At 45.0% G+C, this 14908-nt stretch overlaps 1 protein-coding gene across 5 annotated transcripts in view; it reads right to left on the bottom strand.

Moving 5' to 3' along the window:
• The window catches only part of SUCO (SUN domain containing ossification factor), a 74377-nt gene that overhangs the window by 48166 nt on the left and 11303 nt on the right, over positions 1-14908 (bottom strand). For all 5 annotated transcript variants that reach the window (XM_058660675.1, XM_058660677.1, XM_058660676.1 and 2 more), the window contains exons 2-5: positions 9856-9970; positions 8149-8259; positions 3584-3732; positions 584-721 (exon numbers count right to left, since the gene is read on the bottom strand). In XM_058660675.1, coding sequence (XP_058516658.1) covers positions 584-721; positions 3584-3732; positions 8149-8259; positions 9856-9970 — 513 coding nt within the window. The remainder of the gene's footprint in view (positions 1-583; positions 722-3583; positions 3733-8148; positions 8260-9855; positions 9971-14908) is intronic.

Here is a 14908-nt window from a genome sequence, read left to right as displayed (position 1 = left end):
ACTGAGGCGAGCGTCATTTTAAGCTAGACACACAAGGCTACAGCACCATGAAACTGTCAAGGGTGACCTACACCTCCCAGAAGACAAGTCCCAGCGGCTGCACGCAAGCACAAGACACCAAGCGTGAACTGCGCTTCTCCGCAGCAGCCAGCTTCAGTCCTTCCTCTGGCTGAAAGAACTCCGTTCCTTCTGCCCCTAAGCACTGCTACCAGAAAGCAGAATCCTCTTGGGCTGGCACTGCGGTGTGGAGGTAAAGCTGTTGCCCAGCTCCCGGCTTCCCCCGGAACAGTTCTGGACAGGGCAGTCTTCCGGGCAGTGAAAGCACGCACAGACGATCTCTCTCTCCGTGTCTCCCTCTCTCTAATTCTTCTAAAGCAATCTTAAAGAGAAACATGCTTGCAGAAGACTTTTCCATGCAGTGAATCTTCATTATGGCAGAAACTGCATATTCATATCAAGTACACAGAATTCTCTTTGCCTTTTACCTAGTACAAAGTTCTTCAAAAATGTTTATACATAAACGAACATCTGCAACCTAATCCCACACAAAGCAGCGACAAGGACAAAGAGCGGCCACACGCACCTCCCAGGCGTGCTGGCGAAGGCAGGCTGCTCAGCAGCAGCGCTCAGCCCCAGGGCCTCACGAGCTTCACAAGCAGCTTCTGACGGGTCAGCTTCACTGGACTTGGTTACAGGGATAGTACCAGATTTCTCTATTTCACTAAAAGAAAAAAAACGAAAAGACAATCTGGTAATTTAGCAGACTTCAAATAACATAAAAGTGCTATTAATAATTTATAATAAGTACTTCATCTAAGTCAAAGAATGCTTCCCAGTTCTGTAAAGTTCTCCAGCTTTGCCTAATTTTAAGCTATGTGTTGTCAACTCCAACTCAATCTGTTGGCCTCCAGTTTCTAACTAATGACCAAACCTTACAGTACCCCAGTGCCTGTGCCAAGCTGCAGCACCGCAGGCCACCACTGAGTGCTCACTGCCCACAGATAGCAGAGTGCTGCCTCCCAGCCCCGCTACTTTACTTGCTGTCTGGGAAACAGAACACCAAGCTCAAGCACTCGAGTTCCTGCCGCTCCTGCGGTGATCCAGAGGGAGTGTGTGGCTTCAGCCTGACAGGGGACAGGGCACTGTGGACAAACCTGCGGTGATCCAGAGGGAGTGTGTGGCTTCAGCCTGACAGGGGACAGGGCACTGTGGACAAACCTGCGGTGATCCAGAGGGAGTGTGTGGCTTCAGCCTGACAGGGGACAGGGCACTGTGGACAAACGAGGACAGAAGCAGCAGACGCAAGATCACTCTGCCGCTTAAACAAAACAAGCAAAAATCTTGAAAAAAAAAGTTGATATTTGCTCTCATCAAAACTCAGTTTCTTAAAATTTACTTATTCCAGATAGATCCTCTCCAAAGTCTGATCTGTTAGCATATTAATTCTACTAACATTACAGCTATGGCACAGCATCAAAAGTCCATTACTATTCTCAAGACATTGACAAAAGTTCTAGGCACCTGCAGCTTTCATTTAATGACATATGCCCAAATGCTTTCCCATATCTCACCTTTATTTCACTGAACAACCCAAAAATAGGATGCACTATCCAGCTACACATATAATACACACATTATATATATATATATATATATACACATATATATAATTAAATTCTTCCTGAGCAAAGCATTTAAATTTAGAAATTTAGAATACTATCATTATCTCATTCCCTTGTTTCCTACTATGACAATTTGGTAAATACTGTTAACATCCGTGTGTGTAATTCCTACAATCTAGCCCTTACAATCTGAGAAAAACAGATGCTACAAAAGTACGTGCAAAAAAAAAAAAAAAAAAAACAGTGATAGGGCCCAGCACGGTAGCCTAACAGCTCAAGTCCTTGCCTAGACTGCACTGGGATCCCATATGGGCACCAATTCTATTCTTGGCAGCCCCACTTCCCATCCAGCTTCTTGCTTGTGGCCTGGGAATGCAGTCAAAGACAGCCCAAAGCCTTGGGACTCTGCACCCATGTGGGAGACCCAGAAGAAGCTCCTGGCTCCTGGCTTTGGACTAGCACAGCTCCGGCCATTGTGGCCGCTTGGGGAGTAAATCAACACATGGAAGATCTTCCTCTCTATCTCTCCTCTTCTCTGTATGTATCTGATTTTGCAATAAAAATAAATTAAAAAAAAAAAGCAGTGCTAATAATATCAGCTCATACATTCTTACCATGTACCATATATTCTTCTATGTACTTTATTTTAACTCGTTTAATAAAAGAAATGGCTTTACACAGTACTAAGAAATGGGTATTTCGTTTTATTCTTGGGATTGTTGTTGGAAAGCACAAAGAAATATTCATATAAGATAAATTAAATCAAGAAAAATTTAAATATTCTGAATATTTAGTATCGAGTTTGAAAAAAAAGCAGCTACTCAAAGACAGAACTATAAATGGAATGCCAGTGCTATTTCATAGGAACAAATACCCTGATGTTTGAGTGTTTACAGTCACTGGGAAGGTTATTCCAACAGGTTCTGTGTTCCTAGTAGAACCTCATTTTACCTACCGAGCCTGCATGGCTTTGCTTTCACCAAATCCATGCCTTCGTTTAGAAAGCTAAATAAATCCATTCTACGACTATATTCAAAACACCTAGCCACAGGGGCAGGCCTTGGCAAGCTGACCTAAACATGGCTTGGGAATCCCACGGCAGAGCCCCGGGTCCAGCACTGCTCTGCTCCTGCCTGCAGCCTCCTGTTAACACGGAGAGCAGGTGACCAGGGAGCTGACATGATGCCTGCAGCCTCCTGTTAACGCAGGAAGCAGAGACCAGGGAGCCGGCATGATGCCTGCGGCCTCCTATTAACGCAGGGAGCAGAGACCAGGGAGCCGGCATGATGCCTGCGGCCTCCTGTTAACACGGAGAGCAGAGACCAGGGAGCCGGCATGATGCCTGCAGCCTCCTGTTAACGCAGGGAGCAGAGACCAGGGAGCCGGCATGATGCCTGCGGCCTCCTGTTAACACGGAGAGCAGGTGACCAGGGAGCTGACATGATGCCTGCAGCCTCCTGTTAACGCAGGGAGCAGGTGACCAGGGAGCCGGCATGATGCCTGCAGCCTCCTGTTAACGCAGGGAGCAGAGACCAGGGAGCTGACATGATGCCTGCAGCCTCCTGTTAACGCAGGGAGCAGAGACCAGGGAGCCGGCATGATGCCTGCGGCCGCCTGTTAACGCAGGGAGCAGGTGACCAGGGAGCCGGCATGATGCTCGCTTTAGTCTGAGCAGGAGACACAGAAGGTACTCAGGGTTTCTCCAACGCTCAAACACTGGCAATATCAATTAGTCCAAACCCTAAGCTTGAGCTTCACACTGTCTTGTTCTCAGGTTGAGTACCTAATCCAAATATCAAAAATGCTCAACCAGTAACATCTATGCAAATTTTCCCAAATCCAAAGTTCCAAAGTCTAAAATAGCTCTGGTTTAATACCAAAAAGTGTTTCTCTTGTTACCTAGGCAGGCATTCTGGCATTTTCTTTCAAGCCCTTTGTCTTTTCGCCATGTAATGACTTACTCAAGCTTTGAGACTGGAGTGATTTCTGAGGTAGATGAACTGGAAATATTTTCAACATTTTCACTCTCAACAACTACACTGGAAGAATCTTCATGTAAACCAACCGCAGGGAGTGTCTCAACCACAGGTGCACTCAACTTTCTTGTGTTCTGTTAAAAAAAAAAAGGTACTACTTCATATTGACATTAATAAGCATCTTTTCAATTAAGTAGCAGTTAATACAAAGCTGTAAAACTATGAAGAACCATCACTTAAAAAGCACTCTTATGAAAACCCTTTCTCCCAACATTATCACCCTATAAAATACAATTCATCTTAAAATATTGACTGTACAGATTTTCAACATTTCGTGAACCAGGACAAAAAGCTTGTCTCTTTCTCCTTTCCCACTTCCCATTTTGTACCAAGAGTTAGAAACACCTTCCTCTGACAGCAGCCATTGAACGTTAGTAACATCAATGCACACATAACATAGTTTGACAGGTCTTGTCCCTGACCAGTTTTGAATACATGTATCAGTCAGTTTCAGATGATTCCTGCTGCTCCTCAGTCCTCAATGTCCTGAGCCATTCATTCCTCCAAAGCACAATCTAAGGGCCCGACGGCGTGGCCTAGCCGCTAAAGTCCTCGCCTTGAAAGCCCCGGGATCCCAGATGGGCGCCGGTTCTAATCCCAGCAGCTCCACTTCCCATCCAGCTCCCTGCCTGTGGCCTGGGAAAGCAGTGGAGGACGGCCCAAAGCTTTGGGACCCTGCACCTGCGTGGGAGACCCGGAGGAGGTTCCTGGTTCCCGGCATCGGATCGGCACGCATCGGCCCGTTGCGGCTCACTTGGGGAGTGAAACATCGGATGGAAGATCTTCCTCTCTGTCTCTCCTCCTCTTTGTATATCCAGCTTTCCAATAATAATAAATCTTAAAAAAAAAAAAAAAAAGCACAATCTGAAATCCAGTTAATATCTCCTCAGGCTGGACACCTCCATCAGCCCCTGCTTCCCCACAACCTTAAACATGAGCCACCTCCTTTGCTGTTCCTTCATTACTCCCTCGAGATGCTTGTCCCAGGTTCGGCTGCTGTTTCAATGGCTCTTAGTTCTCTGTCTCTCTAAGTATAAACACCTTGAATAACGTTATGGTCCTTACTATTCCCAGCATCTCAGAGTACCCAGTCAATTGCTCAGTAAGTTAGCAGCAAGTGAAAAATGCTCCCACTCAGTTCAAGCAAAAGAGAAGCTCCAGTCCAGGGTGACTCATTCCTCTGCCAAGGGTCATGCAAATATTTATAACATCATTCACAGGCCACACAAAATTATCAACTTAAAAATTCACCAGGCCAATGAGGTGTCAAAACACATTAACCCTCTGCCTGCAGTGCCAGCATCCCACATGGACCCCGCTCATGTCCTGACTGCTCCCTGCATGTGGCCAGGAAAGCAGCACGGCATGGCATCCCACATGGACCCCGCTCATGTCCTGACTGCTCTCTGCATGTGGCTGGGAAAGCAGCACGGGATGGCTCAAGCCCTTGGGTCCCTGAGCCTGTGTGGGAGACTCAGAAGAAGCTCCTGGCTTTAGGTAAGTTTAGCTCCAGCCATTGTGGCCATTTGGGCAGTGAATCAGAGGATAAAAGAGCATTCTCTCTCGTGCGTGCGCACAACTACTCTCTGTAAATCTTTCAAATAAAAATAAATAAATCTTTAAAAACTATTAGCTTGCACAACTTACTGAATTTCAAGTCCCACCTTCAGTTGCCTTGGCAGGGACAAACCAAACAATTTCAGGAGCCTCACACACCGCCCACAAGCTAAGCACTGCCCACCCATGAACAGTCACGAACAAAGGCAGGTCAGCTCAGGAGAAAAAGCACCTGCAGGCGTGCAGTCTGAAGAACACTCACAGTGAGCGTCTGCAGAACAACGGACACTGAGACAGACACACGACACAAACAGTTTGTGCTTCAGTATCGCCATTTCAAGTTCCATTTAGACATTCTTTTCTTTCAACTAAATCTTCGAATGTCAAAACTAATTCTCCATTTGTGCCCAGCAGCCACAGGCAGGTCCTCGGGACTCTACCCTGAGCCCATGCGCATGAGCAACAGTCATAGCTTCAAAGAATCCAAGCAAGAGCAGAGGCTAAATGGTCAAGCAAACAAAGGAGAACAGTGCTGTTCATATAACTGCAGGGGTCACACAATCACTTCCTGTCCATACAACTAGAGCAGTCACACAATCACTTCCTGTTCAAACACTGCAGGGACCACACAATCACTTCCTGTTCATACAACTAGAGCAGTCACACAATCACTTCCTGTTCAAACAACTAGAGCAGTCACACAGTCACTTCCTGTCCAAACACTGCGGGGGTCACACAATCACTTCCTATTCATACAACTAAAGCAGTCACACAATCACTTCCTGTTCATACAACTAGAGCAGTCACACAATCACTTCCTGTTCACACACTGCAGGGGTCACACAATCACTTTCTGTTCATACAACTAGAGCAGTCACACAATCACTTCCTGTTCATACAACTAGAGCAGTCACACAATCACTTCCTGTTCACACACTGCAGGGGTCACACAATCACTTCCTGTTCACACACTGCAGGGGTCACACAATCACTTTCCTGCTGTTCCTAAGAATAAACCCTTGATAAAGTCTTCCAGAATCTGACACACTGCACAGTGCAGTGTCTCAGCTGGCCAGGAAGCTGTAAAGCCAGCCTGGGCTGACAGGAGAGAAGGACGCGCGCCCTCTCACACAGGCGGAGCTTCTCCTAAAGGGGAGACATTGCCACAGTCCTACATTTTCACATCAGTTGCCGCTCAGCCTCCAGCCAGCACAGGCATGAGCTGGATTCCAGATGCCTCAACATTCTGGTCAGTTTAAAGCAGACAGTTTATAGTTCTTTAAATTTTACATACAGCCTAGTACACAAAAATAAACCAATACTCAGAAAGTAAAATGCGACAGAAAAGAAAACAATAGTTTAACTTGTAATTATTAATTCACACACCATACTAAAACTAGTAATCTATTAACTAATATACTATACTAAGTGAAAAACACTCTTGCTAAAAATACTACATATTCAGCATACTATCTTTTCTTATACATCAAGTAGAAAACACATTTGATATCTTAAAACCTAAAAACACATGATATACAATAATGAGCAAACAGGGAACTGAAAATATTAAGAACTAAAATTGTTATACATAAGAAACAATAATATTAATTATTGAAACTGCAATTTCACACATTTTGAAAAGCAGCACTATCACAAAGTGAATCTTAAGATCTTATTACATCATTTTGCAAAAAGACAAAACACACAGTGTGGGGCACATTACTAAGGCAGGTGGTGAGGCAGTGTGGGGCACATTACTAAGGCAGGTGGTGAGGCAGTGTGGGGCACATTACTAAGGCAGGTGGTGGTGAGGCAGTGTGGGGCACATTACTAAGGCAGGTGGTGAGGCAGTGTGGGGCACATTACTAAGGCAGGTGGTGAGGCAGTGTGGGGCACATTACTAAGGCAGGTGGTGAGGCAGTGTGGGGCACATTACTAAGGCAGGTGGTGGTGAGGCAGTGTGGGGCACATTACTAAGGCAGGTGGTGAGGCAGTGTGAGGGCACATTACTAAGGCAGGTGGTGGTGAGGCAGTGTGGGGCACATTACTAAGGCAGGTGGTGAGGCAGTGTGGGGCACATTACTAAGGCAGGTGGTGGTGAGGCAGTGTGGGGCACATTACTAAGGCAGGTGGTGGTGAGGCAGTGTGAGGGCACATTACTAAGGCAGGTGGTGAGGCAGTGTGGGGCACATTACTAAGGCAGGTGGTGAGGCAGTGTGGGGCACATTACTAAGGCAGGTGGTGGTGAGGCAGTGTGGGGCACATTACTAAGGCAGGTGGTGGTGAGGCAGTGTGGGGCACATTACTAAGGCAGGTGGTGAGGCAGTGTGGGGCACATTACTAAGGCAGGTGGTGAGGCAGTGTGGGGCACATTACTAAGGCAGGTGGTGAGGCAGTGTGGGGCACATTACTAAGGCAGGTGGTGAGGCAGTGTGGGGCACATTACTAAGGCAGGTGGTGGTGAGGCAGTGTGGGGCACATTACTAAGGCAGGTGGTGGTGAGGCAGTGTGAGGGCACATTACTAAGGCAGGTGGTGAGGCAGTGTGGGGCACATTACTAAGGCAGGTGGTGGTGAGGCAGTGTGGGGCACATTACTAAGGCAGGTGGTGGTGAGGCAGTGTGAGGGCACATTACTAAGGCAGGTGGTGAGGCAGTGTGGGGCACATTACTAAGGCAGGTGGTGAGGCAGTGTGGGGCACATTACTAAGGCAGGTGGTGGTGAGGCAGTGTGAGGGCACATTACTAAGGCAGGTGGTGAGGCAGTGTGGGGCACATTACTAAGGCAGGTGGTGAGGCAGTGTGGGGCACATTACTAAAGCAGGTGGTGAGGCAGTGTGAGGGCACATTACTAAGGCAGGTGGTGAGGCAGTGTGGGGCACATTACTAAGGCAGGTGGTGAGGCAGTGTGGGGCACATTACTAAGGTAGCTTACTTGTGTATCCACAACGTGGTCATCTTTTAGTTCATTTTCTTCCGGAGCAATAGGTAAATCTGAACCTGATTTTCCCAGTAATTCAGCATTGATAGATCCCTCTCTTTCATCCTATATTACAACAAAGAAAAAGACTGATTAAATTGTTTCACAAGACAACTCTCTAAGTTTTAAAGACTAACTCCTTTTATATGCCAAAAAACTACCTTATATACCCTTACCCTAACTACTTCTGTTTAATGTGCACATTGTATTCACACTAAAGGTGTAATTTCAAATACTTCCATGTTTTTAGATGTCTTTGCAGTTCAGACAGGGAGAAAATAAACTTTACATTAATCTTTGCTTACCTGAGTTGTCTAGCTATATCTACATGTTTAATGGGAAAAAGAATGCTTTCTTTCCCTCCCCAACGCCCCAATGTTTACTTACATTCAGTTTCTTATTTATTATTCAAATATGTCAAAAAGATTAGATCTAATTCTTGCATAGATGGAAGCCCAGTTTAGTTTTTCAAGTGATATTTAAAATTTTAAGTGTTCCTTCCCTGAAACAGTCCCTATGCATAACTCAAAAGTTCAAATAATTAATCCAAATGTCATGTACCCTGAAATTCAAGCATGGAAATGTGACCGCATATGTACGTCAATATACATACACACACACACAGCCGTCAGCAACATGGACAAAGTGTGTTAACAAAGAAATGATTAATAAATTATGATGTATCTACATGCTGGAATAAAAATACAGTAATTCAGAAGGATATGTAACTATGAAAAGGCGAGATAATCCTGGGAGATTAGGAGAAATGAACACTTAGAGAACATACATATAACATTTGAGTGCAAAGAAACTTTTCATTTCCCAAGAAATCCCCTGATTTGCCAAGGTGAGGCACATTCAGCCCACGGCCACATATGACACAAGTCCGGCCCTGCCTTACTCCGCCAAGGCCAGCCAGACAGGGCTCTAACTTCAATACACGTACAACACGCTCATTGTTAAGTGGCTACTTCTATATGGCTCATGAATGATGCTACAAGTATTCAAACTAAGGCTGGCCTTGTGACATAGTGGGGAAGGCCATTACCTGTGGTACCATCCCACCTGGGTACCAGTTCATGTTCTGGCTGCTCCACTTTCCATCCCAGCACCTGCTGGTCTGAGGAAAGCAGAAGAGGCCGGTGCTTGAGCCCTGCACACACACATGGGCCACCCAGATGAAGCCGCTGGCTTCAGCCTGATCCAACTCCGGCTGCTGCAGTCATTTGTAGAGTGAACCCACCAGTACAAGGTCTCTGTTTCGCTCGCTCTCCTTTGGCTCTTTCAAATAAGTAAATAAATAAATCTTTAAAAATAAGACAAAGTGAAACAAAATATGCAAATGGCCCTTCACAGAAAAAAGCTAAGGCAGAGCAATTTTAGAGAATTAAAAAGCAGGGCACGAGTTCTCCTTGAACATACACTACGTTTCTTTCTCCTGGACAGCCCGGGATGGCAATGAAATTCCAAACTCCAGAGGCAAGCAGCAGAAATATCTCTAAGTTACCTGAATTTCAAAACTACCTTAGTAGCTTCAATTTTAACAAGGAAATACACCCATTTCCACCAAAAAAAATTATGATTTTTTTTTTAATTCTAAATGTTTTGAGATAATTTTCAAAAGCTAATAACACATTATAAAACCAACATTATTTATGGTACCTTTTTCTGGACTTGTCCACCTTCATTTTCTAAAGCACAGTTGTCATGCTGAGAGTAATACGCTGAGGCTGAACTTGAGGGACTCTCTTTGCAGCACACATGCCAACTGGGCAGCCTGCAGAGCACATCACACAGCCACAGACGGAGGGAGACACACACAGAGGGCGGGGGAGAAAAACAACTGTGAACACGTTTGGTAACGGCTAGAATTAGAGGCAACAGACAGCTGTTACACAAATACTCCCAAGAATGTAAAAGTTTCATGGTAAAGATATATATATTCTGGACAAGATTTAAGAAAAATGTAAATATTATCAGCATTCCAAGTAAAGAATTTTAAATCCCAAGAAAGGTTGCACAGGAAAGTGTCTGATGATTATCATGTTTTCATAGAGAGAACAGAGAAAGTTATTAAAGGCTACCCTCAGAATACTAGCCGCCAAACAGCTAACTCTAAATGAGCTGAATTGTCTCAAAGCACCGAAGCAAGGGAGCATAAACTTTGTCCTATCAAAAACGGGCAGAAAGAGCGCAGACACGAACGATCACTGTCAATGTCCAGTCCTTAGGACGTAAAATCCCTAAAGAAACCAACAAGGAAAGCAGACTGAAACTCGGCCAAGGAGAAACACTATTGCTCCAGTCAAGTGCAGGTTAGCTGATACTGAAAACTGAGTCAAAAATAATAAAGTTTGCTTAGCGTGCCTGCACAAACAGCAACAAAAAGCACTTTATGATCATCTCCATAATCACTTAAAGGTTTCTCATAAACTTATTCAGCCATCAAGATGTTTTAAATCAATAACACAAAGTATGCAAGTAACATGAGAAACATTTAGGTAACACATAAGCCTAAAAGCGAGCATCATACTCTATGAACAAACCTAAAATTCATGCAGGTCTGAAGCAAGAATGTCACCACTAGGTTATAACAACACAGTTTGTGGAAGTAGAACTTTAAAACAACCATTACCACGAGGAATCCTAAGTGTGAAAACAACAAAATAGGAATAAACAGGTGAGTACACTCAGTGCACAACACCCAGTTCCACCAAATCACGATACTCTCAGTTACAGGTTGAAGGAAAAGAAAGCAGAGTGTGCACACGGACATTTATCAAAAACCACCCGAAGTGCTGCGGGGCTGGCGGCCCAGCCTGCTACCCTGACGAGCCAACAGGCACCAACTGCAGTCGGGGCTGCGACTCCGGGTCGGCTCGGGCGCCCAGGCAGCAGGTGGGCAGAGCTGCGAGCCCACGGAGCTCCAGCAGGCAGGAGTTTCACCTGGCCCTCTCTGCTCTTGCTGCTTCCTCCCTCCTTCCCCGGCCACACCCCACCTTTCATTCCCTAACGCTATCCTCCAAATAAATAAATACTTAAAAAAAAAAAAAGCCTCCTATTAGAGCTGCTTAAATTTTCTAGTATTTGAGAATTCTTTGGCTTGGAAAGTGCCAACTTCACACAATTCAAACTTCACAAAATTCAGAATTAAGAAATCAGGAAAACTTGAAAATAACATACTGAGGAGGTGAAAGGGAAACTTCATGGAAGTGATGATCTCTTTCTATATTTTTAAACATATTTTAAAGTATTTTATTTACTTTCATTTAACTTGAAAGGGAAAGAGGCGAATGCGCACTCACTATTTACAGCCAAGATGCAAAATCAATCAAGGCATCCATTGACAAATGAACGAAAGAAAATGTGTGGTGAAATAGAGCCACGGAAGAACAAGCTAACGCTGGTGAAGCCGAGGACACCAGAGCAGGCACAGAAAGAGAAAGATTACATGTTCCCACTTATGGAAGACAAAAAAACTTGATTAAATCTAAGACAGGGAAGTAGTGGTAGAGAGGAGAGAAGAAATTACAAAATGAGTAGCAAAATACAGCTGCAGGGAGGCATTTGTTTCAGATCCTATCGTACAGGAGGGAAACTACAAGCTGTGCCAATCTATGATGCATCTCAAAATAGCTAGAGAAATCTGAGGTTTCCCAACACAGAGAAATGCTAAATATTTGGAGATGGAAACACCAAATCACTCTGATTCGATCATTAACTGTATGAATGTACCAGATTCTCGCACTACACTTCATAAGTTCCTGCACATGTGAAACCAATTTAAAACCACAGGAGCAAGTGCTGTGTACAAGTGAACATGGGATGCCCGTACACCAACAGACTGGATGGAGTCCAGCTGCTCTGAGCCAATCCAGCCCACTGCCCGTGTGCCTAAGACAGCAGAAGACCACCCAAGTCCTCGAGTTCCCTCCCCCAACTGGGACACTGCACGGAGCACCTGGCTTGTCCAGGCTTTGGACTGGCCTCGCCCTGTCTGTTCTGGGCATTTGAGGAATCATCCTGCCCCCGCATGGGAGACCCGGAAGAAGCTCCTGGCTCCTGGCTTCTGGCTTCGGAATGGTCCAGCTCCAGTCATTGTGACTGCTTGGGGAGTTAACCAACAGATGGAAAAGCTTTCGCTCTGTGTCTCCTTCTCTCCATATATCTGCCTTTCTAATAAAAAAAAAAAAAATTAATCTTAAAAAATAAAAAAAAAGTTTGGGAGGAAACCTCAAAACTTTGAACATCACAAATTTTGGTCAATTTTGGACCTGCTGTGTCTTTACCCCTTTATCCACCATATAAACTTCACCATGACCATCAATTAGGTTTTTTTTTTTTTTAAGAAAATTAGTTTTATAATCACGAACTCTGAATATGTGTAAAGTTTACTGTTTCACATTTGTGAAAAAAAATAGCCAGGGGGCGTTAACTCTTGTTGTCCTGGGGGGCTGGTGACACGCACATTAGATAAAATGACCACATGGAAGCTGCTCCCGTTTGGGCACGGCACGCGTCAGTCCCAGCTGCTCCACTTCTCACCCAGTCCTTTGCTAATGACCTAGGAAGACCAGGAGAAGACAGTCCAGGTGTCTGGGGCCCTGCCAGCCATGCGAGAGACCCAGCTAAAAAGTGCCAGGCTTCAAATCAGCCCTTGGCTCGCCGCTGTGGTCAGGTGGGAAGTGGACAACTGACAGCTCTCTCTCTCTCTCGCTCTCTCTCTCTCTCGCTCTATCACTCTCTCTTATGTGTGTGTATATGCGGGTGTCTCTGGGTGTGCCAAGATGTTGGATTAAAGTACAAATCTCATTTTTAGAAAGAAGAAATCAAAAGTTCAAGAATTAAGTAATTTACCCTAAAGTTATTCAATCTATGACTGCAAATAGCTCTCTCCCCAAAGCTGTGATATCTGTATTCCACATTTCATATTTATCTTCTGATACATACATAAATAAAAAGTAGAGACAATAACATACCCAGTAACTCATGAATTGGTAATATTAGCAAGTAAAAGTCAGTTATAGCGTAACACAAAAATACAAAAGCCGTAACAAAGCAGCCATATCAATCCAACATTTCATGATTTGATTATTGGTAATTTAGTAACATGAACAGAGCATAGTACAGTGGCTGAGGGCATCAACTTCAAAAATGAAAAATTTTAATTGTAGCCCCCGATCCCCCCAATTATTACCTGGTCGTAAACAAGTTACAAAGTCTATATGCCTCAAATCAACATCGTAAAATACAGATATTATGAGGAAAGGAAATGAAAACATGTACTGTGCTTAGAGGGACAAGAGGTATTGAACGTTAGCTCTTACCAGTCACTGCCCTTCCTCCGGCAGTGGGCCTTCCCTTTCTAATCAGCTCTCAACCCACTAAACTCTAGCTCTTTCCCGTGTCACTGACACTGGAATTTCCCTTCTTGATTTCCCTGCTGCGTGCAGAAGCCCCGATTACTGCTCACACCTGACGCCCTCTCCCTGCTCGTCAGCATGCCACGCTGCACACATCGCGCAGTCTCCTCGCTGTCCAAGTCTTCCGACTTGTACAGACATACACCGCTTCAGCTGGCTATCTGCCCCGTGGCCTTGCGCGCTCCGTGTCCCCTTACACAAAGACCCGGAACGCCCGACACGCCCTGGCAACCTCGTACTTCCACTTTTCTTTAGCTCTGATTTTTTCCTGCCTCATCCATTCTTCAAATCCTTCAAGGATAAGGTAAATTAGTGCTGGGAATGAGTAAAGTTCATTTCAAAGCTGGGTCTCCTTTCCTGAGATATCAAAACAAGTAGACGCAAACACGTTCTTTTCCCTATTCCTAAGTTCTCCCTCAATCGCTTCTGGGCCTTTTGGCTAAGATCAGTGTAAGAACATCCTACATCCTCGACACAGTGCGTAGTACTGTTATTCGCCCAATTATCTAAAACCTGAAAAACATTTTGACGTTTTCCGTTTCCTTTGCCTTCCCTTTACCACCTCCAGTTACTTCAGAGTTCTCAAACCCCATTAAACTGAGCTCAAGCTTTCAACGCTTCTCTGCAGCAAGATCTACACAGATCTCCCAAATTCCTGTCTTAGAATCGCTAAAAATCAAGTGCCTCTCTACATATTTAAAACAGAATCTAGTAAAATGTTGTTAACCAAAGTTTTAGCATTAGCCAGTGCCTGCCTCTCAGGCATACAGGATGACCTGAAACTGTCTGAACACAGATTGCATTGTCTCACAACCCTAACCCTCCGACTCCCGCTGCTTCCGCTTCCTAGAATCTTCCTTCATGGAATGATACAGTCCTGTTGCAGCTCCTCACAATCCAGGAGCTGACAGTCCTTCCCATTTCACTTTTATCTCAGTGCAGGACTAGTTAAGGACCAGGAGATATTTCTAATGTCCCCAAGCCGGGACTCAGTGACCCAGGACCTTCCCATAGCACTGGAGCAATCTGTCCTGAGCACTGGGCAGTCCAGACTGAAAGTGGCCGGCTCCACTGCAGGGGGAGGCCCTCCAGGACAGAGCGCTCCCACTCAGGCCTCTGGACAGTCCTCTTGTCAGCTGTCTCCTGAACTATAGACTGGAACAGTTACTGATAAGTCCTAGGAACACGAGAGTTCAGTAATCAGTGGAAGAAGTGGACCAGGGAATGAAGACTCCTAAACTTAACTTCAAATCTAACACGGAGCGCAGAATGGCCGCCCTATCAGCCATTCA

The sequence above is a fragment of the Ochotona princeps genome, chromosome 2, assembly GCF_030435755.1.
Source record: "Ochotona princeps isolate mOchPri1 chromosome 2, mOchPri1.hap1, whole genome shotgun sequence".
NCBI classification, from domain to species: Eukaryota; Metazoa; Chordata; class Mammalia; order Lagomorpha; family Ochotonidae; genus Ochotona; species Ochotona princeps.
The sequence above is the reverse complement of the archived record's forward strand: the minus strand, read 5'-3'. Positions and strand labels throughout refer to the sequence as shown.